Source organism: Choloepus didactylus, chromosome 3 (genome assembly GCF_015220235.1).
Source record: "Choloepus didactylus isolate mChoDid1 chromosome 3, mChoDid1.pri, whole genome shotgun sequence".
In the NCBI taxonomy this organism is placed as follows: domain Eukaryota; kingdom Metazoa; phylum Chordata; class Mammalia; order Pilosa; family Megalonychidae; genus Choloepus; species Choloepus didactylus.
The window spans coordinates 217263125-217289513 of NC_051309.1; the positions used below are offsets into that span (position 1 = coordinate 217263125).

At 36.7% G+C, this 26389-nt stretch overlaps 1 protein-coding gene across 13 annotated transcripts in view; it reads left to right on the forward strand.

Annotated features, from left to right (window-relative positions):
* Nucleotides 1-26389, forward strand: part of NRG1 (neuregulin 1) — a 1140254-nt gene that overhangs the window by 953754 nt on the left and 160111 nt on the right. For 12 of the 13 annotated variants that reach the window (XR_005216042.1, XR_005216043.1, XM_037831331.1 and 9 more), the window contains exons 2-3: nucleotides 1668-1845; nucleotides 19013-19134. The exons of the other annotated variant lie outside the window; for it this stretch is intronic. Coding sequence is in view for 10 of the 12 variants with exons in the window: in XM_037831331.1 (XP_037687259.1) it covers nucleotides 1668-1845; nucleotides 19013-19134 (300 nt within the window). In the remaining 2 variants the exon portion in view is untranslated. The remainder of the gene's footprint in view (nucleotides 1-1667; nucleotides 1846-19012; nucleotides 19135-26389) is intronic. 13 annotated transcript variants of the gene reach the window in all.

Consider the following 26389-nt stretch of genomic DNA (forward strand, 5'->3'; position numbering starts at 1 on the left):
AACAAACAAACAAAAAAAAAACAGACAAAAATCATCAGGTATCAAAGGCTAAGAGCAGCTGAAATGAATGTTTTCTAACTTGTCAGTTTGTCTACCACTTTAAGTGCTACTTCCCCATCTCATCTCCCAGCCCCCAAATAAATAAACGGGGGGATGTGTAATTGTAGGAGCATGCTAAGAAATTTAAATTTTCAAATAGTTTTTGCTATAATTTATTGGAGCCTTCATGCCTTCCTTCTAGACAGTTTTTTAATTGACTTGCTAAGGACTGAGTTGTTGAAAAACAAACCTACCCTGAGTGGGAAAGTCACTCTAGTTCCTATTCGTTTCTGACGTGGTTTCTTGATTTCTGTTCTTGGAATCAAGTTTGTCTCACCAGTGGGTGACTGTGCTCTGCAGCACTGAGTTGCAGTCTCATTTCTTGCATTTGTCCTCTGGGGCCTCCTATCCTTGAACTGGGGCAGATATAGACTTCAGAGTTGGCTTTTCTAAGACAGCGGAAACTAAGTTTTGTTGAAAGCCAAGTTCTGGGATGTGTAGATTATGTGAAATTATACACGCAGAGGAAAATTCATTCCTTTAGTTTTTTATTTTTTTAAAACTTTTTATTATAGAATAATCGACATGGTGCATAGAATTGTACAACAAACCACCATGTGTACCTCTTGCCCAACTTCCACAATTATCAATTTCTTGGTAAATTTGTTTCATCTTCACACCTACCCTGTTGCTACCACTGTATTATTTTGAGGAAATCTTAGATATTATAACACTGTATTTATAAATATTTTGGTGGATAGTAGATATTCTTTTAAGCAGTCTTGCTTAAAATAAGAATAGCATGTGGGTGATCTAAAGTATTTTACACATTAATACACAGTTTAGATGCTTTGAGTCTCTGTTGAGAAGATTTGGAAGAGCTAAGGTAAATCACATTGATAATTTGACGTGAATGTGGTTGTCATCTGTGACGGTCATTCATTCATTGTGCACGTGACAGCAACTGTAAGTCCAAACTCAAGCACTGTCACCAGAGAATTTCTGAGTTGAGGAAAGGGGCCATTGTTCAGATTTGTTAGTTATCCTTGCTTTTTGGGCCACCTCTGGTGATAGAATAGTGAAATGAGCCCCGTCCAGTTCCAACTTTCCACAAACTTTGTAACCATGGACATAGCAGTGACTTGCCTATCTCTGAAATTAAACTTTCCCATTTTAAAAGTGGGTATGATATCTGCTGTACATGTTCACAGAACTGCTATGAAGATTAAATTATGGTCTAAGATGTGAAAGCGCTTTTAAAATAACTGTCCAGTTATATAATCTCCTTTAGCACAGGCTATTGGTTCTTTGAAGTTACCAATGTTCAGAAATCTTAATGATATCAGAGAATGTAGAAATCAAGGAAGTAATTGTCTAGAATAATTTTTTAAAGAATAATTTTATAATCAAGGTTTTCTCATTTTTTTCTGAGTATATTTTATTTGGGCATTTAATTTTTCTGTACTCTGGTTCCATTTTGGTTGAACTATCCTGTTTTTTTTTTTTTTCCCTCTCAGTAAAACTTTTGGGAACAGTGCGTCTTGATCAGGCCTACCCCAAATTAATATGTTTCTCTTTGAAAGATTGTCCAATGACCAGAATTCTTTTCCCTCACTTTTCTTTTTCAGCCTTGCCTCCCCGGTTGAAAGAGATGAAAAGCCAAGAGTCAGCTGCCGGCTCCAAACTAGTCCTTCGGTGTGAAACCAGTTCTGAATACTCCTCTCTCAGATTCAAGTGGTTCAAGAACGGGAATGAATTAAGCCGAAGAAACAAACCACAAAACATCAAGATACAGAAAAAGCCAGGGTAAGTACAATGTGTATAAAGCAGAGGCTGTGTTTGGCAATAAAATGAGACATAAAATATAAAAACTATTTAGGCCCTAATAAATAAATTGCTTTCAAAAAGCATGAAATGCAAAAATGGAAAAGATTTTTCATTATATAATGACCAGAAATTGTGTCATTTTATAGTAAAAACAAACAAACAAACAAACAAAAAACTGATGTTTCTGACTCTTAGAACTTTTGGAAGAGGAAAGGAAGGTATGCAAGGATGAAAAAAACTGTAGGGAGTGGGAGTTGGAAGGGAGGAAGGAAGAGAGCATTAGTGGTGGCTGCTGTGAAAGTAATAGATTAAATCCTATAATTCTATTTCTTTAAAATAAGACCAGTACTGTTTAGAGTTCTAGTGCCTTATGCAATAAAAATCCTGAATACATTATAAAAACTCGGTAATGCATAGATTGATAGAAAAAGATGGAGTATAATCAGTTGGATTTGGCCAATTTTTAAGAATTGGGTTAATACATATTATGTTTAATAACAGTTTTTAGCAGAGAGTTCTATTAAACTACATCAGCAGTATATTAGATTGAAAAATCAAGTAACCTGCATGGTAAGAATCTTAAATTTCCCTGCTCTCCTTGAGGAAATCCATATTTGGAAGGGCTTCACCTAATTCCTAGAACATCTTGGTAGATGTGTTCTATATCTACTCTGAACTGATGTCCCTTCATTATCCCTGTACTCTCCATTTTTGTGTATTTCCTTATTTAAGAAGTTTTCTTCTAATATCAAACCACATTTTAAAATTAAAGAAGAGATAATTATGTTGGATTTTTTTTTAAACAGTCCCTTAATCAATGTGACATGTATAATGGTGGTTCCAAGCTCACTTACACCTCAGAAGGTTCTAGTGAAACCTCAGGTATGATAACAGAAGAAACAACAAAAGGATACCCTCTTATGCTTTGATTTTATAGGACATCTACCAAAAAGTTGTTACGCACTCATGAGCAAGTTAGTAAGAAACTAAGTTACCTGCATGTTCTGGTTTGCTAAAGCTGCCACTATGCAAAATATCAGAAGTGGATTGGCTTTTATAAAGGGGATTTATTAGGTTACATATTTACAGTTTGAAGGCCATAAAAGTGTCCAGACTGAGGCATCAACAAGAGGATACCTTCACCGTGGAAAGGCCAATAGTGTCCGGAACACCTCTGTCGGCTGGGAAGGCACTTGGTGGGCGTCTCCTGGTCCTTTGCTCCCAGGTTGTGTTGCATTCAGCTTCTGATTCTCTTTATGTGTCTGTGGGTTCTCACTTAGCTTCTCTGGGGCAAACTATGAACCTCATCTCTTAGCTTAGCATCTCCAAACATCTTTCTGTCTGCATCTCCAAGCATCTGGGTCTGTATCAGCTCTTAGCTTCTCCCCTGGGGGCAAACTCTGGATTAACATATTTTAGCTTCTGTCCAAAGTGTGTCTCTCAGCTTCTCTGAGCTCTTTCTCTCCATGAGCTCTCTTAAAGGACTCCAGGGATCTAATTAAGACTCACCCTGGAGGGCCAGACTCACACTTACGGAAATAATTGAATCAAAGGTCTCACCCACAGTTGGGCGGGTCACATCTCCATGGAAACATTCAGCCAAAAGGTCCCACCCCACAAGATTGGATTAAGCTCATGGCTCTTCTGGGGTTGGTAACAGCTTCAAACTGGCACACTGCACGTGCAGAGTAACCACTTCATTTATTTGTATGTGGCTGTTGGAATAAATCAGTAATATTTACAGGCCCAGCAAAGGCTTCATGCTAGGCATATGGAGAAATCAATGTGGCATTAGGGTGTTACCTCTACAACAAAGGGTTCAAAGGAGTGTGTAGAGTTATTTAGTTCAGTCTCATTTAAAACATAGGAGTTCTGGAGCTCATGTGCTGGAATATTGTTAGAGCTGGGCAGCTTTGGTGTTTTTAAACAGCCCATTCATTTTCAAATAGTGATCTTAGAAAATTAGTATTTATATTGAAGTAAATTCAGCTTTATTGTAACTCAGAATTTAATTAGGGAGATGAAATATCTGGCACATCACATCATACTATAGAATAAAGTGCTAAATTATAGATGCCTGATGCTTAGTGCCATGAGATTTGAAAAGAGGGGGGTCTGGGTGAGCAAGAGCAGCTGTGAGGAGACAGATTTAACTCTGCTCAAGAGAGAATTCCCAGTGACTGTGTGTGTGACATGGGGTGGGCAGTTACAGTGAAAAAAGAACGTTTTGTAGAGCAGTAAAGCGGCTGCGCAGAATGGAGCAGGGGGTAAATGTGGGAGAGTGAATGGGACATTTTTCCCTTAATTGGACAAACTGCTGTGTGTCAGTCCCTGAGTTAGATGCTAAGTTCTGGTCCCTGACCCCAGAGGACAGTGAGACAGAAACGGTTATAATGCTGTCTTAAATTCTAAGGTAGCAGTAATCACAGGATGCACTACAAAGAAGCTAATACTGATGGGGGGAGAGGGCCCACTTAAGGGCAGGGGACGGTTCTTAGAAAGAAGGGGAGGAGAAAGACAGCGAGATTGAAGGAGGAGAACAAAGCATCTGAAGTTGGCAAGTAATTCAGTCACATGCATGGAGAGTAGCAAATGAAGTTAGGTAGATGAAGTGAACAAAGGAATTTTTTTTATTTTAAAGTGAGCTGACTGGAATGGATATGTGTTTGAAAGGGCACATGTATACTTAAAGAGGTAATTTGTCATATGCCTTGGATGACATATAAAAGTATCATTAGTATTCAGAAACACATTTTCATATTGGCTTCATTGGTCCAGACAGCTAAAAGCACGGTCTACATACTAATAAAATCCCATTATATCAAGAAGGCTAATATTCAGAAATTACTTCTTTTAAACAATACCCTTGCATGAGCTAGCTAAATGGGGGGGGGGGGGGGGCGGGTATTTTACTCAAGTTATGTGACAGTAAATTATTTTTGGTAAAACATTTAACGTATGTGATCTTTTAAAAATAAGATTTCATGTAGAGTGGACAGCTTCTTGATAAGTGATCACCTTATTTGTTTTCAGAATTGAGTATTCTGTCATCTTTTATGTGGTCTTTTTTTAAAAAAAACTAATTAATATTGTCAGCATTTTTTTAGGTTTAAAGAACCAAACTGGATTTAAGTTTAATTAACATTTGCAAAGTGGTCTGTTATTTTAATATATCCTGTAAATATATGTAGAATGAATATTATTGTTATACTATTTTTAAATAAATTTATATCTTGAGAACCAAGGAGGTTAAGTTTTTTTTTGCTGTAGATCATGTTAGTCAATGGTAAATTTGGATTTTAAATAGGTCTGACTCTAAGTCCCATGTCTTTTCAGAACTACTTGTGATTTTGCTATAAACTATATTATTAACTAGTAAAGTCAGAGCATAGCGCTCAGAGTATGTTCAGGCTTAGAGCAATATCTTAATAAAAACCATCAGATTTTTCAGTTTCATCTATAGATTCATAGTTTCTTTTTTTTCCCCCTAAGGTGTTCAGTCTGTTAAAGGCTTTGCAGTGGTTAGTTGATTACTTGATTTAAATCTCATCTTAGGCTGTGATCAGCCAAGCAGATGTGGATTTTATTTTGAGGTTTAGGATTTTCCTGGGATTCTTTTATACAAAGTAAAATGTTGACAATTTTCCAATCCTTAATCTTGGCTTCTTTTTCACATTTTATAATATAGATTGTACATAGGAGCCAGAATTTCCTTTTAATCCCTTAGTGTTATGAAAATATTTCACACCAATATCCAAGTTCTGTTATTTTGTAAAATCTTATTCCCCTTTTATCCCTGTTCCTTCTTATAAACTGCATTCCTATATGTTCTTCCTGTGATCTCAAATTCACATTTCAACCTTTGTTTATTTTGTTTGGCTAAGCAATGTGTGGGACCAATTAAAAGAAATAGAAACTTCCCTGGTATTGTATGTCTCTTTATCCTTTTGTTCTAGTTTCATTTGCCTGGTGGATGATTTTGATCAAGAAAACAGGTTAAGGAGGCTGCTGGGTAATAGAATCATATGTGGGGCTGTCAGATTGACCTCACGTAAATATCTGTTCTATGTTAACCTTACTCAAGGCTGACTTCCTATTGTTTGTGTATATCACACATTTTTGAATGCCTTTAATTTGGTCTCAGCTCTTCATTTTAGCCCTTATATATTTTAATTTTGTTTGAAATCGGCTCTAATTGATTTGTTGAAATTGTAAAACGAATTATTTCTTCTGTTATCAAGTGCTGAAGTTTTTGACTCTATAATGCAAAATGTTTATATATATTTCCATCACTTATTAGCTAAGCAGCTCTGGCAGAGTCACTTCAGCTTCACGTGTAAGGAAATTGAGATTTCCTTATGTACCAAATGGGAGTACCCAAAGTCTATTTCATATGGTTGTTGTAAGGCATTTGGTACAGTGCCTGATTCCATATTGTATTTAGTTGCCTAAGAAGTCACTCTCCCAATTCTCTGCCCTTCTGTGGTACTGTTAGCAATACAGCAGTATCTGAAGCAGTATTGAGTCTGTGCGTGTGCACACACACAGACACACACACACAGTCCACAGGATTCCTTGGGCATCAGAGGAATGGAGTTGTGTAAACCGAGCAGATCTTCCTTACATTCATTTAAGTTGCCTTGAGCTCGTCATCTATGGTGGAAGAATGCAGTTAAATAAGGAAAACTAAGATAATAACTACTGTAACTTGAATCAATCTTGTGAGTACATATTAAAAAAAATACACAGTTTATGTTTTTTTGATATATAAAATAAAAAAGAAATTAATATTCAGAACTTCCACTTAAAAATCAATTAGTATACAATTTAGTTTTACATTTTACATTTTATTATTTTTCTTATTCCAAAAGTACTGCATGCTTATTATAAAAATCTAAACATTTCAAAAATGTGTAATGTAATTATTGTAACAGCTAACACTTATTGAGAGCTTACTATATTCCAAACATTGTTTTAAACACTTAACATGAATTGACTCCTTGAATACTTTTAGACAATGAAAGTCGACTGAAACTTCTACCCTTCTGAGATCCCCAGATACTCATCATTTATAGAGCAAAATTTTTTTTTTTAATAATTGGAAGGGAATTCAAAAATTCCTCCAAGAGTTGACTTACTTTCTATAGACAGTGTATGGTAGTCTTATGAGGAGAGATGAACAAAATTGTTGTATCTATATTTATCTAAGCCCCAAATCTTTTGCCATCTATAATTTTCAAGAAAGATTTGGCTGCTTCTACTCTCCTACTAATTCCCACTCCTACTCTAGGATACAGAGTTTGAAGACTCTCAGTTACTTATCATTGGAGTTCAGAGGGGCCCCAATGATCTACTAGATCAGTGGTGTTCAAATTGTGTCCCTGGAGAACACTAAGCTCCTCTAGAACTGTCAAAAGGATTGCCAACCACTTTGACCTGAGTACTTCTTCTCTTTAGAATATTTTAAAACATAAGGCTCTAATTTAAGGTTTCATTTTAAAACAGGATTTTGCTGCAAAAAAATAGCCCTCGATCTAATTTAACCTTTTCAGCATAAAGATAGTCTTGTGAGAGTATTTTTGATAGGTGATTATCCATACCTGAATCTTTCCAAAGAGAAAACCTAACTTTTTCACAAGATGCCTATCCAGTTTTCAATAGCTCAAAAATTCTTCCTTGTAATAATCTAAGCTATGCCTTCTTTTTTCTACAAAACTTACTTCTACCTTTAAGAGCAACTTCAAGTCATTTAATTTTCCAAATGATGACCATGAAATATATTAAAATGGCTGCCCACATCTTGTTCTTAACTGCCTGCCAGTGGAACCTCTGCTTCTTCAACAGAACCCTCTCCAGGATAAGATTTCTAGGGCCTATTCAATTCTGATCACCTTCTTCTAAAGTCCTCGAGCTACTGATATTTTTCCTCAAATATCACACCAAAACATAATTCAGCATTCTAGTGAAGAGTGTATTGGGACTTTTACCCTGTTTGATTTATGCTCTGCTTTAACATTAATTTGACTGAAGAGTGTATTAGTTTCTTTTTTTTTTTCTATTTTTTTTTTGACAGTTAAGTAAAAGGAGCTAATGTGGAACTTGTGCAGCTGACTGAAACATTTTTTTTCCTTGTATGATTTGTTGTCAAGGCATGTCTCTCCCATCCTGTATTTCTGCCCCTGATTTTTGAACCTGAATGTATTTGTTATGCTGAACTTGATTAGATTGAATCTTGGTCTTGGCCCATTGATGTTTTGCCCTTACATTCCCAAGGGTATTCTCTCTAGAAAGGGGATTCTGTGACCACATATCATGCCTGTCTTAGGAATTCATGACACATATTTGCATAAAAAAGAATCTGAGAAGTGCTGTTGTGGATAATCTTATTTAATTTTGTTTAATGCAACATTTATTTAGGCACAGTAATTTTTTTTTTATTAAAATTCTTTTTCTTTTTTTAGCATTACATCTACTTACATTACTTGGAATAGTGTTCCAGGAGATACTGCCTAGGTCTCTTGGGAGAACTTTGATTTTAAGAACTATCCCTTTAAGATTATTAAACTCTAAGTTTGATTACCATGTGTCTTATAATTCAATCCAGTTCAGTAGTTAAAATATTAATTGCACATAAATATCAAGGAAGATCTCCATATATAATCAAGGAGTGTTCCTAGATGTATATATAAATGTGAAAGAAGGGAACAACTACATTCTTGGGGGATTGTTGTAATGATCTTATTATAGAATTTTGAGGTTAACAGGAAAAATTACTATTTTGTGTCAGGAATCCACTTTTTCTACTGTGTTGAAAATTAGAATATTATTGCCTACTCTGATATTCTTTGTGGTTTTTCTCTATTATTGTTAGTGGGTCCCTGGATGGACATAAAAATTCTTGCAGCCAACTATGCTAAGCTTTGGGCTGGGAAATCTTATTATATTTAGCCCATTGTTTCTCACTGTTCTTCATGAGTATGTGCCATAAAGGATACTTGTTCTATATGGACAAAGTATCTAAGTTGCTGATAACCCATTAAAAAACCACTATAGTTGAATATTCCAAAACCAGGTTTAAAAATTAACAGAATTTGACAGGGAGACGTTTCCTAATATTGTTATATTTTGATAAATTTTTAGAAGTTGGTTTATTTTATTTTTTTTTTTTTATCATCATTTTATTGAGATATATTCACATACCACGCAGTCATACAAAACAAATTGTACTTTCGATTGTTTACAGTACCATTACATAGTTGTACATTCATCACCTAAATCAATCCCTGACACCTTCATTAGCACACACACAAAAATAACAAGAATAATAATTAGAGTGAAAAAGAGCAATTGAAGTAAAAAAGAACACTAGGTACCTTTGTCTGTTTGTTTGCTTCCCCTACTTTTCTACACATCGATCCATAAACTAGACAAAGTGGAGTTTGGTCCTTATGGCATTCCCAATCCCACTGTCACCCCTCATAAGCTACATTTTTATACAACTGTCTTCGAGATTCATGGGTTCTGGGTTGTAGTTTAATAGTTTCAGGTATCCACCACCAGCTACCCCAATTCTTTAGAACCTAAAAAAGGTTGTCTAAAGTGTGCGTAAGAGTGCCCACCAGAGTGATCTCTCGGCTCGTTTTGGAATCTCTCTGCCACTGAAGCTTATTTCATTTCCTTTCACATCCCCCTTTTGGTCAAGAAGATGTTCTCCATCCCACGATGCCGGGTCTACATTCCTCCCCGGGAGTCATATTCCACGTTGCCAGGGAGATTCACTTCCCTGGGTGTCTGATCCCACGTAGGGGGGAGGGCAGTGATTTCACCTTTCAAGTTGGCTTAGCCAGAGAGAGAGGGCCACATCTGAGCAACAAAGAGGCATTCAGGAGGAGACTCTTAGGCACAAATACAGGGAGGCCTAGCCTCTCCTTTGCAGCAACCGTCTTCCCAAGGGTAAAACTTATGGTAGAGGGCTCAACCCATCAAACCACCAGTCCCCTATGTCTGTGGTCATGTTAGCAACCATGGAGGTGGGGTAGGCGAATACCCCTGCATTCTCCACAGGCTCCTCAAGGGGGCACTACATCGTTTTTTTTTTTGTTTTTTTTTTTTTTTTCCTTGTTTGTCTTTTTTATTTTTTTTTTTTTTTTTTTAACTTTCCCTTCTTTTTTCAAATCAACTGTATGAAAAAAAAAGTTAAAAAGAAAACAAACATACAATAAAAGAACATTTCAAAGAGACCATAGCAAGGGAGTAAGAAAAAGACAACTAACCTAAGATAACTGCTTAACTTCCAACATGTTCCTACTTTACCCCAAGAAAGTTACATACTATAGCAACATTTCAGTGAACTTGTTCCTACTACATCCATCAGAAATTAACAGACCATAGTCATTTCTGGGCATCCCCAGAACGTTAAATAGCTTATCTGTTCTTCTTGGATTATTGTTCCCCCTTCCTTAATTGCTCTCTACTGCTAGTTCCCCTACATTCTACATTATAAACCATTTGTTTTACATTTTTCAAAGTTCACATTAGTGGTAGCATATAATATTTCTCTTTTTGTGCCTGGCTTATTTCACTCAGCATTATGTCTTCAAGGTTCATCCATGTTGTCATATGTTTCACCAGATCGTTCCTTCTTACTGCCGCGTAGTATTCCATCGTGTGTATATACCACATTTTATTTATCCACTCATCTGTTGATGGACATTTGGGTTGTTTCCATCTCTTGGCAATTGTGAATAATGCTGCTATGAACATTGGCATGCAGATATCTGTTCGTGTCACTGCTTTCCGATCTTCCGGGTATATCCTGAGAATTGCAATCGCTGGATCGAATGGTAGCTCTATCTCTAGTTTTCTAAGGAACTGCCAGACTGACTTCCAGAGTGGCTGAACCATTATACAGTCCCACCAACAATGAATAAGAGTTCCAATTTCTCCACATCCCCTCCAGCATTTGTAGTTTCCTGTTTGTTTAATGGCAGCCATTCTAACCGGTGTTAGATGGTATCTCATTGTGGTCTTAATTTGCATCTCTCTAATAGCTAGTGAAGCTGAACATTTTTTCATGTGTTTCTTGGCCATTTGTATTTCCTCTTCAGAGAACTGTCTTTTCATATCTTTTGCCCATTTTATAATTGGGCTGTCTGTACTATTGTCATTGAGTTGTAGGATTTCTTTGTATATGCAAGATATCAGTCTTTTGTCAGATACATGGTTTCCAAAAATTTTTTCCCATTGAGTTGGCTGCCTCTTTACCTTTTTGAGAAATTCCTTTGAGGTGCAGAAACTTCTAAGCTTGAGGAGTTCCCATTTATCTATTTTCTCTTTTGTTGCTTGTGCTTTGGGTGTAAAGTCTAGGAAGTGGCCTCCTAATACAAGGTCTTGAAGATGTTTTCCTACATTATCTTCTAGGAGTTTAATGGTACTTTCTTTTATATTGAGATCTTTGGTCCATTTTGAGTTAATTTTTGTGTAGGGGGTGAGGTAGGGGTCCTCTTTCATTCTTTTGGATATGGATATCCAACTCTCCCAGCCCCATTTGTTGAAAAGACCATTATGGCTCAGTTCGGTGACTTTGGGGGCCTTATCAAAGATCAGTCGGCCATAGATCTGAGGGTCTATCTCTGAATTCTCAATTCGATTCCATTGATCTATATGTCTATCTTTGTGCCAGTACCATGCTGTTTTGGCAACTGTGGCTTTATAATAAGCTTCAAAGTCAGGGAGTGTAAGTCCTCCCACTTCGTTTTTCTTTTTTAGAGTGTCTTTAGCAATTCGAGGCATCTTCCCTTTCCAAATAAATTTGATAACTAGCTTTTCCAAGTCTGCAAAGTAGGTTGTTGGAATTTTGATTGGGATTGCATTGAATCTGTAGATGAGTTTGGGTAGAATTGACATCTTAATGACATTTAGCCTTCCTATCCATGAACATGGAATATTTTTCCATCTTTTAAGGTCCCCTTCTATTTCTTTTAGTAGAGTTATGTAGTTTTCTTTGTATAGGTCTTTTACATCTTTGGTTAAGTTTATTCCTAGGTACTTGATTTTTTTAGTTGCTATTGAAAATGGTATCTTTTTCTTGAGTGTCTCTTCAGTTTGTTCATTTCTAGCATATAGAAACATTACTGACTTATGTGCATTAATCTTGTATCCCGCTACTTTGCTAAATTTGTTTATTAGCTCTAGTAGGTGTATCGTTGATTTCTCAGGGTTTTCTAGATATAAGATCATATCATCTGCAAACAATGACAGTTTTACTTCTTCTTTTCCAATTTGGATGCCTTTTATTTCTTTGTCTTGCCGGATTGCCCTGGCTAGCACTTCCAGCACAATGTTGAATAACAGTGGTGACAGCGGGCATCCTTGTCTTGTTCCTGATCTTAGAGGGAAGGCTTTCAGTCTCTCACCATTGAGTACTATGCTGGCTGTGGGTTTTTCATATATGCTCTTTATCATGTTGAGGAAGTTTCCTTCAATTCCTACCTTTTGAAGTGTTTTTATCAAAAACGGATGTTGGATTTTGTCAAATGCTTTTTCAGCATCTATTGAGATGATCAATTGATTTTTCCCTTTCGAGTTTTTAATGTGTTGTAATACATTGATTGTTTTTCTTATGTTGAACCATCCTTGCATGCCTGGAATGAACCCCACTTGGTCGTGGTGTATGATTTTTTTAATGTGTCTTTGGATTCGATTTGCAAGTATTTTGTTGAGGATTTTTGCATCTATATTCATTAGGGAGATTGGCCGGTAGTTTTCCTTTTTTGTAGCATCTTTGCCTGGTTTTGGTATTAGATTGATGTTAGCTTCATAAAATGAGTTAGGTAGTGTTCCATTTTTTTCAATGTTTTGAAAGAGTTTGAGTAAGATTGGTGTCAGTTCTTTCTGGAAAGTTTGGTAGAATTCCCCTGTGAAGCCATCTGGCCCTGGGCATTTATTTGTGGGAAGATTTTTGATGACTGATTGGATCTCTTTGCTTGTGATGGGTTGGTTGAGGTCTTCTATTTCTTCTCTGGTCAGTCTAGGTTGTTCATATGTTTCCAGGAAATTGTCCATTTCTTCTACATTATCCAGTTTGTTGCCATACAGTTGTTCATAATATCCTCTTATAATTTTTTTAATTTCTTCAGGATCTGCAGTTATGTCACCTTTTTCATTCATTATTTTGTTTATATGGGTCTTCTCTCTTTTTGATTTTGTCAGTCTAGCTAGGGGCTTGTCAATCTTGTTGATCTTCTCAAAGAACCAACTTTTGGTGATATTTATCCTTTCTATTGTTTTTTTGTTCTCTATGTCATTTATTTCTGCTTTAATCCTTGTTATTTCTTTTCTTGTACTTGGTTTAGGATTGGTTTGCTGTTCATTTTCTAGCTTCTTCAGTTGATCCATTAGTTCTTTGATTTTGGCTCTTTCTTCCTTTTTAATATATGCGTTTAGTGCTATAAATTTCCCCCTTAGCACTGCTTTTGCTGCATCCCATAGGTTTTGGTATGTTGTGTTCTCATTTTCATTCGTCTCTATATATTTAGCAATTTCTCTTGCTATTTCTTCTTTAACCCACTGATTGTTTAGGAGTGTGTTGTTTAACCTCCAGGTATTTGTGAATTTTCTAAGTCTCTGATGGTTATTGACTTCTAATTGTATTCCATTGTGGTCAGAGAATGTGCTTTGAATAATTTCAATCTTTTTAAATTTATTGAGGCTTGTTTTATGTCCCAGCATATGATCTATTCTGGAGAAAGTTCCGTGAGCACTAGAAAAGTATGTGTATCCTGGTGATTTGGGATGTAATGTCCTGTAGATGTCTGTTAAATCTAATTCATTTATCAGATTGTTTAGGTTTTCAATTTCCTTATTGGTCTTCTGTCTGGTTGATCTATCTATAGGAGAGAGTGATGTGTTGAAGTCTCCCACAATTATTGTGGAAACATCAATTGCTTCCTTTAGTTTTGCCAATGTTTCTCTCATGTATTTTGTGGCACCTTGATTGGGTGCATAGACATTTACGATTGTTATTTCTTCTTGCTGAATTGCCCCTTTTATTAGTATGTAGTGGCCTTCTTTATCTCTCAAAACATCCCTGCATTTGAAGTCTATTTTATCTGAGATTAATATTGCTACACCTGCTTTCTTTTGGCTGTAGCTTGCATGAAATATTTTTTTCCATCCTTTCACTTTCAGTTTCTTTGTGTCCCTGTGTCTAAGATGAGTCTCTTGTATGCAACATATTGATGGTTCATTTTTTTTGATCCATTCTGCAAATCTATATCTTTTAATTGGGGAGTTTAATCCATTTACATTCAACGTTAAAACCGTGAAGGCATTTCTTGAATCGGCCATCTTATCCTTTGGATTATGTTTGCCATATTTTTCCCTCTCTCTATTAATATCCTTTATTGTACCCATACCGAATCTCTTTAGTACTGAACCTTTCTCCAAGTCTCTCTGTCCTGTCTTTGTTTCTCTGTCTGTAGGGCTCCCTTTAGTATCTCCAGTAGGGCAGGTCTCTTGTTAGCAAATTCTCTCAGCATTTCTTTGTCTGTGAAAAATTTAAGCTCTCCCTCAAATTTGAAGGAGAGCTTTGCTGGATAAAGTATTCTTGGCTGGAAATTCCTCTCACTCAGAGTTTTAAATATATCGTGCCACTGCCTTCTCGCCTCCATGGTGGCTGCTGAGTAGTCACTACTTAGTCTTATGCTGTTTCCTTTGTATGTGGTGAATTGCTTTTCTCTTGCTGCTTTCAGAACTTGCTCCTTCTCTTCTATGTTTGACAGTGTGATCAGTATATGTCTCGGAGTGGGTTTTTTTGGATTTATTCTATTTGGAGTTCGCTGAGCATTTATGATTTGTGTATTTATGTTGTTTAGAAGATTTGGGAAGTTTTCCCCAACAATTTCTTTGAATACTCTTCCTAGACCTTTACCCTTTTCTTCCCCTTCTGGGACACCAATGAGTCTTATATTCAGACGTTTCATATTATCTATCATATCCCTGAGGTCCATTTCGAGTTTTTCAATTTTTTTCCCCATTCTTTCTTTTATGTTTTCATTTTCCATTCTGTCATCTTCCAGGTCACTGATTCGTTGTTCAACTTCCTCTAGTCTTGTACTATGAGTGTCCAGAATCTTTTTAATTTGGTCAACAGTTTCTTTAATTTCCATAAGATCATCCATTTTTTTATTTAGTCTTGCAATGTCTTCTTTATGCTCTTCTAGGGTCTTCTTGATTTCCTTCATATCCCGTACTAGGGTCTCATTGTTCATCTTTAGTTCTTTGAGTAGCTGCTCTAGGTGTGTCTCTTCTGGTCTTTTGATTTGGGTGCTTGGGCTTGGGTTATCCATATCGTCTGGTTTTTTCATATGCTTTATAATTTTCTGTTGTTTTTGGCCTCGTGGCATTTGCTGACCTTGATAGGGTTCTTTTAGGGTTTGTAGACCAGTTGAAGTCCTTATCTCTAATTTATCAGATCTAAGCTTCGTGGAGTACACTTTCTCTAACTAACCAGCAGGTGGCGTCCACGAGCCACCTGTTCTCCACAAGCCAGATCTCCCCTGCTTAGCCTTTTTGGTGAGTGGGGGAGTGAGTCTTGTGGGGCCCAATTGGTGTCCCAAGCTTGCGTGTGTAGTTGGTGTTGCCTGCCCTGTATGTGGGGCGTGTTTCTGGGCAGTCGGGGAGGGGGGGTGGCCCTAACAATCAAATCTCCCTGATGATCCTAGAGTTTTAAAGCTACTGCAATAGTCTAATCCTTCAGTTCAGTCCTGCCACAGTTTGTCTCTGCCACTGACCCACAAGTCTTTGGTATTGGCGTATGGCTCCTGAGACTTGCAAGTGGGCCCCTCTTCCAGGCTGTGCACCCCGGGTCCTCTGTTGAGGGATGACTGTGCTATGTCGCAGGTGAGTGCCGTCCCCCCAGGGCAGTTCTGGGCTGCTGGGCTGTGTTGGGAGGCTCCCAGTCTGCTCAAATGATGGCTGAATGGGGCTCTGTTAATTCACACTGCTCCCCCTTCCCAGCTCTGGGACATTCAGCTGAGGTTGCAGGGAAGGCTAATGTCCACGCCCAGTTTTGTGGTGTGTGCCTGTTATTTGAAGCACTTCCGTCACACTGGGTTGTCTGGGGCAGCTCTGGGCTATGGGGCTGGCGATGGGCAGGAGTGTTTCCTGTCCACCAGGATGGTGGCTGTGAGCGGACACCCCCCTTTTCTTGGGAAGTTGTGTTGTTTAGTGAATTTTCTCAGCCACTGGATTATTGCCTTTTGTCTCAGAGCTCTCTTAGTTCTGCTCTTGACTTGACGTGCCCAAATTTCAATTCTTTGAAGCTTTCTGTATTGAGCTTCTTAGAGTAATTGTTTTAGAAAAAGCAAAAAGGATTTAAAAAAAAAAAAAAAAAAAAAAAAAAAAACAGCCCTCCTCAGAGATCTAATGGGTTATTGAAATGCTAATAGACAAAGCAACCAGGGCCATTAAGGAAAGGTGCCCAGGGCAGAGAGATCAGCCTTGCTTCGGGATTTGCATATGCGCCTCAAGGCCTGATCTCCGCCCTTCCCCTTTCTGTGTTCACCAGAACTCCAAAAATCCTCTGCTTTTATTTTGGAGTTTTTCGTGTTGTTTTTTTTCTATGCCTGTCTCCTCTCTGCTGGGCTGGCTGCTCTCAGAGTCTCTGGTGTCTGGCCTCAGTCTATCTGTGGTTGGAGTTTGAATCAGTAGAATGAGTTTCCGGTAAGAGCAGCCACTGCAATTCTCCCTTCTCCTTCCTGGAGCTGACAGCCCCTCCTCCCCCGGGACTGAGCCTGGCAGGGAGGGGCGCGGGTCCCCTGGCCGCAAAAACTTACAGATTTCGCTGATCTCAGCAGTTCCACGTTTTCATGAGTGTTGTATGAAGTATGCCCAAAGACAGATTGCTCTGTGGTGTCCAGTCCACGCAGTTCCTGGCTTTTTACCTACTTTCCTGGAGGAGTAACTAAAACATACAGCTCACCAGTCTGCCATCTTGCCCCGCCCTCCAGAAGGTGGTTTATTTTATTATTAAAACTGAATATCTAGGTGCTTCCCAGCAAAATGGTTAGTTTGGTTTATAGGGATATACTTCAAGGAAATTTTTTTATGCATAACCTCTCTGATTAATGCGCAAATGTCCTGCATAAATGGCTTTTGGTGGACTCGACATTATGTAGATAAATGAGGCTGTATTAGGTTCACTTGTCATACTTTTGTTATGTGGACCATCATTATTTTCAGAAACTATTAACAGGTATGTCATGTAAATGACAAGAATCCCATGGTCAAGTAAGTTTGGGAGAAACTAAATAATATACACCCTTCTTGGAGAGCCATGGTGCACATTAGCATATTAAAGATTCTGAGAAACCTTGTTGGATTAAAAAAAAATCATGTCTTTTTTAAACCTAATGTTTTCCAAACTTATTTGAGCATAGGACATTTTATTTTGTTTTTGCCGAGATTGCCTATTGACATCATTCTCTGTCATGGCTATTGAGGTTAATTTTCAGCCCACCTGTTGATTTGGCCGTTACTGACCAACCTTGTTCTGTACACCTTGAGACCTTCTCTGCCCTCCGAATAGTGTATCCTCCTTTCCCGCAGTCAATGTTAGGAACAGTAGGTCCTGCTTAGAGTTTACGTGGGAATATCCACAAGTTTCCTTCATTTAAACACCATTCCTCCAGTCGTGCTTGAGGACACGCTGAGGACAAAGGGATAATGTATACTCTGTGAGGATACAAATAAGTTTAAAATGTGGGCTCCTCTCTGAAGCAGATGTCCTAGCTCAAGAGATAAGACGTACCAAAAGAACTCTAATAAAAAGAAGTATCGTAAGAGAAGTATTCAGGACTGTTAGAATTTAGACAAGGGAAAGAGCAGCTCCAGCTATAAGGTCATGAAAGATTCGATGAAGGAACTGAGAAATGAAATGGTCCTTGAAGGTTGGCTAAGATCTTTTTTCAATTTTTAAAAATTAATTTATTTATTTTTGTTATTTTTTATTTATTTTGATTGTAGGCCTAGGTTTGCATTGATTGGCTAAGATTTTGATGGTTAGAAATGTGGAGATCCATTCTAGGAGGAAGAATGACATATAAGCAAAGTCACAGGGAAGGAAAGCCAAAATGCTTCTTCTGTGTGAAGATGGGTGGTTGGTTCATTTCGATAAACTGATAGAGAATAGTATCCAATGTGATTGATAATATCATGTGACAAGAACACCAGGAAATTCACAGAAAAACCAGCAAGGTCTAATTTGTGGATGGTTTGCCTAGAATTCTGGATTGCTATGTTTCTTTCCTGCCTTCTTTCCTCCCTGTTGTCCTCTTCTTGGGAGCACAGGCAGTCAGAATGAGCAGGGTGTCGTTTAGAAGGATGCTTGGAAAAGGTTTCAGTAAAATAGATGCTGAGCCAATCCCAGTGGTTCTAAGTTTTTAGAACTTGGAGAGTCCTTAAATTACAGGCTGATGAGTGATTTCCTATTCAGAGTTTTCTAAAAGTGTGTGCTATGGTTGCATAAATATTTATTCCAGTATTGAGAACCACTCATGTGGTACCATACTGCCAGCAGTGAGAATCTTAAGGAAAGATCACTTCCCTCTTTTGAAAATGATAAATCCTCTTCATGCAGAATTAACATAATATAGCTGATGCTACTCTACAGAGAAGAGGAATACAGAGCATTTTTATCTATTCTAATCCTCATTCAGCATCTATCCTTACGAGATTTGTAAAAGTGACTTCACACTTTTTTCTCTCCCCAAATCTTAGTGGCAGGTGACATTTAGATCTCAGAGAGGAAAGAAAATTTGTCAATTGGTTTGAAAAATCTATGACACAGTGTGTGTGTATGAGGGGGTAGGGGTGGAACAAACGAAAAATTAGGCAAAAAATCCTGTAAACTACTGAATTGGTGATAAAATTAAGACTATGTCTATGTTATAATTGAACGATGGTGTATCCTACTTCTACTCTAGATGGGATCATATAATCAAATCTAAGTAATAGCAAGCTGTATTTTAATATGCTCTATGTGGGGAGTGGAGTTTGCAATTTCTGAAACTACAGAAAAATATATTTTGATATATATTGTCTTTCTGTCAAGCTTACTTATACCAATTTGGTCCTGATCTTACAGGAAGTCAGAACTTCGCATCAACAAAGCGTCACTGGCTGATTCTGGAGAATATATGTGCAAAGTGATCAGCAAATTAGGAAATGACAGTGCTTCTGCCAATATCACCATTGTGGATTCAAATGGTAAGAGATACCTACTACATTCTATTTCTCAGTCGGTAAAAGGAGCAATTGGATATGTGGTAAGTTCATCATAGTTTGGTGTGTTATACATCATTGTCAACAAATCAAAAAGATGGCAGGAAGACCATTCATTTCAGGTATCTGTGTTTCCTCCCTAAAACCTTTCAATACCGGAGGTGATGTAAACCTGAAATATACATAAATTCAAAAGAAGGACTTGGGTAAGATCATGAATGGTAGAAACAGGAGTGGTTGCTAAGAGGAGGAAGCTTTCCCTCCCCTTTAAGCTGATCAAGTCTTTTGGCCTGTCAGCAACAGAATACAGTCTGGCACAGCCCTGGCAATTTTTATGTTCCTCTATATGTTTTTAAATTTATTGCATCTGGCACTGGGATATTGAAAATCGGACCTGTTAATTTTGCAATTAGGAGTTTTACGGACAAGGAATTTCCTACTATGAACAGGCTTCAGCTTCTTCTTTCTTCAAAATAGTGCCAGGTAATATTTGTTGAAAAAAAAAAAAAAAGTGAACGACCTAGCGGTAGAAGGTACTTCTAACCCTCTGCATGCGTCTCGGAGTTATCAGCAGGAAAATAAAAGAACCAAGGCTGGTGACTATCCATTTTACAATACTCAAATCATAGTATTTAAGGAATCATCTGTAGGGTTTGGTAATGACTGAGCAATTTTGGTCTAAATCTCTGGAATATCCAAATGCTATTTCAAAACATTAGGTGCTTCTTTTCCATTGTGAATTACGGCATTTAATATAGCTTTCAGAAGATCTGTTATCTGTTATAAAACCAAGCCTGATTGCAACCCTCCTTGCTATAAAGGAGGGTCTTGAACTGATAAGGTAAAATGTCAGATCAGCAAGGGAAGAGTGAAAATAACTCTTAAGGGTTAATTCCACAGGAGGCTGATGTAGTTTGTGTCAATTGATCCATACATGAGTTAATAAGATAAAGAGAAGAGAGTGAGATAAAAATATGGAGCAGTGCTGGGAAAATCTAGGTTAATGCCTAGTCCTCGCTCTGGACTTCCCAAGGAGCTGCTTTGTATCAGTGTAATCAAGGTTCATTACTCTCATTTTAAGTATCTCCGTCCACAGATGCAAAAGGAGAACAGTGGAAAGCAGTTCTCTTTACTATTTTTAGGAGCTATGTTTATAGTTTAAAATGTAAAAGCCATTTGAAATTTTTATGAGTAAATACAACATCACTCTGATTTTCACTCAATGCAGATTAAGCAATAGCATTTTGCTAGCCTTATTTTACCCTATGTGGAATTCTACTGGATGCTATATAAAACAAAAATTTAAAATTTAATTTCATTGGCTTTCTTTTTCTTTCTACTACACCATGTTTTGAAACTTGTTCTCAGTTTGTCACTGGCTTGGTTAAATGTGTTTCCCCTGGTAAATGCTATTGAATTATGATTTTGACACTTGGATTAGATCTGTGTAGCTATGCATACTATAAAGTCCCAAGAAAATAAAATTAGAATCTCACTGAGAGCTTACGGTAGTATTATATTGATTATACCACAGTTTCTGATTTATTAGATTAAGCAGTGAATTAGGTACTAGAGTATCATTCCTGGAAAAATCCCATAGGGTTCCTTTTTTATTGACTTTTGAGTGCCAAAAGTTTGATAATTTTGCCTTGCAGATTTCTCACACAGGAGAGACATCCAATTCATTTTTCCATATTAATCCATTAAAGTCTTGCTATGGGGTTCAAATTTGAATATATAATATATAGAGTTTACCACTTGTGGTATAGATAAATGAAAGTAGAGGTGTTTTGATAATGAAGCTTTTCTGACTAGAATAAAGAGAAGCTCATAGGATATTAAATATAAACCATACTTAACCCATTAAAACTCATTAAGAAATGGGTTCTTATTGATTTATTTAAAGCATATGAAGGAGAAAAATGAAGAATTTCAATTACAGTGCAAGGTAGTCTTGTTTTTATTTTCTTTGAAGGTTAGGGATAGATTTTCCTTGGCCAACCTTCTCATTGTATTTAAAAAGAAATGGGAGAATCAGATTAAAAAAGAGACTTATTCAGGATCACAAAGCTATTTAGTAGCAAAAGGGGACTTGAACCCAGCTTTTTATTTAATACATTACTAGTACAGTACACACCTCACTGTGTTTGAGAAGGAAGATTTCATTTGCTTGTAAAGAACAGAAGCGGAAGGAATGGTGAGGTGAAGGATCCATAAAGGAGAGAATATTTCCATGGGGAAGAACTAGAACTTCATTTTCACTAGGGCTCAAGAAAGTGGAATTGTATCCAGGGAATCTTCTAGAATTTAAGCCAAGGGTGTTGGTAACTCTTCTCTGTAGTATCCCTACCTTATGTGCCTGAGATCTCTTACTCTTCTTTTTCTATATCTTCTCACTATTCCTGCTTTCAACTGTGCTTCTTTAAAATTCCAAACTTTGATCTGATCATGATCAAACTTAGCCGTATTCTTCCTCATGGCTGTTTTTTTTAGGTTTCAGCTTTAACTCTTGCTGTATGATTGTTTCCTTAGTTGCCAAATCAAATCCCTATCACAAGAACCTGGTTGGCCAGCCTGTCCCTACTTTGGAAAAGCTAATTTTGCCAGACCACATCAAAAGACCTAGAGGGCTTACAAGTCATCTGTGCTTTAGTTGGTTGCCCACCATTGGCTCAGCCAGGGAGACTGAAGCCCAAAGCTTCAGTATCTGTGTGGAGTGGACCCCTCTCATTGCCAGGGTGTGCTGCCCTCAAGGGCCTGTGGTATAGTAGACCTCAGGGTGGTCAAGGCCAATGTGTGTTATGTATGGGGAGACATGCGTTTCTCCCTGCACCTCGGGTGTAGCTAATTCTTAGCTAAGAAACTATATGAAAACTCCTGGGTATTAGCTTAGGGAAGAGAGTAATAGACCTAACTCATTTTCAAATTAGTGAAGTAATGCTTGTCTTTTAAAAGATTGATACAGGAGAATATACAGCTAATCAATCATATCTTCTACTAAGAAGGAAAGTATGCAACTGAAAGGAAAGTGTATAATTCTGTTCCTTCACTCTCTTCAACTTCTGTCTATGATCTTTACTATAATCAGACCAAGACTGGTAATCAAAGTCTCACAAAGGTTGCACAAAAGCACTCCTTCAGAGAGAAAAAGGATACTTTCTACGGTGATTATAAACTTTGCCACATGGGAAACCATCTCTAACTAAATGTGTAATTACTGTTGACTTTGGGTTGATAGAGATTGGGATTCTCAAGAATTTCTTATTTCCATGGGGGTCCTAGAAAATAAATCCTTAAAAATAAGAACATATCAAAATATTATGTAGAACTCCTCTTGAGATTTTATATTTTCTGTGACATATCAGTCATTTTATTTATTTATTTTGTGTTCTCTGTCACCCACCTGTCAGGTATTTCCCCAAGATGTACTTAGCCATGGTTTGACAATTTCCATATACATCTCCTTGATAAATAGAGTAATCCTGTCCTGTTGCTTCAAGCTAATTACCCCAGTTCCTTCCTATGCAAACTATTCCTTGTGATTTACTTAAATTCTCACACAGGTACTCTTTTAAACTGAGATATTTAGAATATAGCATGGTACAAGATTCTAGGAGAAATGACAGGGAGGGAGAGGGCTGTTGTTTGGCACTATGTTTAATTCTGTTAAGACAGCCATAACAATTACTATAATCAAATTAGCTTAGATCATTAAAGTTTTCCATCCAACACTGTGAACTTTCTGTAGTGAAACTCATAGTTTAGATCTGCTTAGATTGACAACTAGATGTAATTAAAATGATTCTAATTTGAAATGCTTGAGTAAAATGATCTTCAAGCATTTTATAAAGAATATATACATAGTCATTTTGTTAATCTAGGATTTTAGGAATGTATATATTTTCTGCCTTTTCAGATGCTTTTCAACCCCTACTTTAATTGGAACAGGAAAAAAGCATTTGTCATACAGTAGAAATATATAAACCTATCCAATCTGCTGATTACTTCTGGGACTATGTAAGTCTAATGAAGTCCATGAGTTTTCATATAAAGAAGGATCTCATGGGCAGTCATCATTAGATGATGGATTACAAGTAGATTCCTTTCATGAATTCATATATGGTGATTTAAAGAGCCACATACACTACATTTACACAGCTCATATAATATATGTTCATTTTTATTTATAGTTTATTTGGCTCGGTCTTTAAGTAAGAATCCTAAATTTCACAATTAATTCTTAGCTAAGGAACTATATGAAAACTCCTGGGTATTAGCTTAGGGAAGAGAGTAATAGACTTAACTGCTTCTTAAATTAATGAAATAATGCTTATCTTTTAAAAGATTAATACAGGAGAATATACAACTAATCAATCATATCTTCTGCTAAGATTTCTTTTTGTAATCAGGAGAAAAATTATTTGAGTGAGATTCAAGATTCCATAGAAGCAGCTGGGCTCGTAGAAATATAGTAGCCGTTTCACTTGAGATGAGGCAGAAAAATATTATTTCCATAAAATTTGATTAATATGTCAACTGGTGCTTTAAACAAATCAGTATATGTGGGAACAGACTGAGCTGCTTCTCTCTCCCAAATTGACAGTGTTGTTGGAAATGCCATGATATTGTTGAACAAACTATAGTTGTACTGTGAAGCATGTAAAATATCATGTTTTATGATTTGCAAAGCTGATTCCGGGTATTTTGTGTTATCCAGTAGGACAGGCCTGAAGGCTAATAAGGAAGAACAATATGGGTGGAACAAGTAGAAGGGTGTTTTCAATGCATAGTATCCATCCTGTTTCTATACCATTTATTAATTTCAAAACTTAGTTTGTTTTAAACACTCATTAGGAGCAAGAAGAATTTAGTTACTCAAAGAGGTTCCTGAGATCAGCTTTACCAGTGTTAATAAATTAAGTACATCAATTTAAATCCTTGAAAAATCACTTCCTCAAAATTTTCATATACATGATAATGACCTATAATATTAGAATAACAAAAGTCACATAATTAGATGTTAAAATATGAAAGCCATATCATATGTGTTTGTATATGTATGTATGTCTGTGTTTTGCTAAATAGTTCTATAGAGTATATTATGTTCCTGATGAAATCTCAAAAAAATCATGCATATATAATAAGAAAATTCCTTTCCGGAAGGTATTATTTTTCAGACACTGCAACTTTTTTTTTGAGACCAGATTAAATTTATGAAAAAGATCACTAAAGCATTACAAATATACTAATGTTCCTTAAGTTTACTTGCCTGTGCAGCCTAAGTTGCTCAGCTGTGTCCAATTCCTGATGATTTTAAGTCCTCATTTATTTGTACAAATGAAGGGAATGTCCCTTACAAATCAACAAACTTAGTACATTTTGAGGGGCCAGTATGTTGCCTAAATACACCTTAAAGAGAATGCAGGGCTTAATAATTTTTTAAAAGTCTGTATGTATAACACAAAATTATTTTCAATCGTATTTATGATAAAACATTGTTTTCTAAAATCTGTGAATTCTACCCACAGAAAACATAAAATGCTTGCAGAGTGGTTTTGATAAAAAAATAGCTTTTCTTATTAACAAGATCTTTTTTTAAATGAAGACTTTTTAAGGATAGAAGTATCTGTTAAATTCTAAGTTTGTAGTTTCCCTAAGATGCTTCACAGATTTTTATTTGGAACCATACTCATTAAAGAGGTTTTTAAGGACTCTAGAATAAATATCTAATTTTAGAAAGGGAACTTATTTTAAGTCCTCTCTGGGTAGCTATTTTTTTGTAGTAACCTCCTGTTGTGGTATTTTTAGGTAACATTCAATTAGAAAAGGAAACTTTATGGTTAACCTTTCCTCTAATCTGAGCTCTTTTATGAGGGAGATAGGAAACCTCTGATTTTTTTTTTTTTCTTGGAAGGTGACAGTGGACAACTACTTAGTTTGTTAAAAATAAATTTGAAAAGTCTTGATATCCCTAGGGCTTGGGACTTTTGCCCAATTATTGTCATGCACCTTGAATTTACTACTTCAGTCTGTCTGAAGGACAGAATGAGGAAGCATCTCTTCTAATGTGACCCTTTTTGGGAGCAATATAGGTGGAACAGGGTAGAGGAATATTTTTAGCACATAGTATCCATCCTGTCTCTTTACCATTTATTAATTTCAAAACCCCTGTTGTTTCAGAGAAAGCACTCGTTCCCAGCAAGAAGGATGTAGATATTCAAAGATGTCTTCTTCTAGCTGTTCTCAGAGGACAGATCCTGTGAACTCTTGATAAAAAAATTTCTCCCAGATTACCCTGACCACCCAAAGAATAATTTCATTTTCTACAGCCCAGATAAGGAAAGCTAGTTGTAGCTGCTTCAGAAACAAGCATCTCCATATTATCAACCCAGAATATCCTTCTTTAGTGCCTGCTGCTTGAGAAAGTCTCAAGGATATCATACTCCTCACATACTAATTAGCTTTCTTTCAGATTGTCCCATTTTTGTGGGCATAAGAATAACTGGGCAGCTTTGGTAGCTTGATAGGGATCTCATGCTTGAGAGACTGATTCTCTTAGTGCTTGATTAGGGAGGAGGATCCATGGCTAACTTGAACCATTTGGTCCTACCTAAAGTGTGTTTCTAGTCTCTGTATGTTTATATTTAATCTGATGTTTATTTTTAAAGATACTGCTAAATCTCACATGACATCTTTTTTTCCTTCTAACTTCACAAAACTTTTGTTCCAAGAGGACCCTGGGAGGTTGAAGCTATATTGCCCCTTAAATCTATTCCTCTTACCTGCTAGATTAGTCCTATAATGGAAACCCTAAATGTTCATGTCTATATTTAAAGATGATTACATTGATAATGAACATTTATGCTTATGTGCTAACAGGGTATTAATTCAAACATAAAATGATAACATAGATGATCTGCTTGGGTTTTCATTAAGACATAGTAATTTTTTTTTACAGTAGATAATGTGACAATAGGTTCAACTTACCGTTTTGTCTTGTCCTGGAGTGTAAACCACTACTAAGTCGTATGACAATGCTTATACACACAGTGAAGACTGAATGATATCCAGTGCATTTCTACATATTGCTAGGCTTCATAAAACTACGCTATACTAAAAACGTTAGTTTCTAACAGACCAAAGCCCTTATCGGAAGAACTGAATACAGAACTAGTTAGACAATAGAATTGCCCTTTATTCTATCATAGAGGTAATAAGAAAGCAAGTTCAAAGTTTGAGC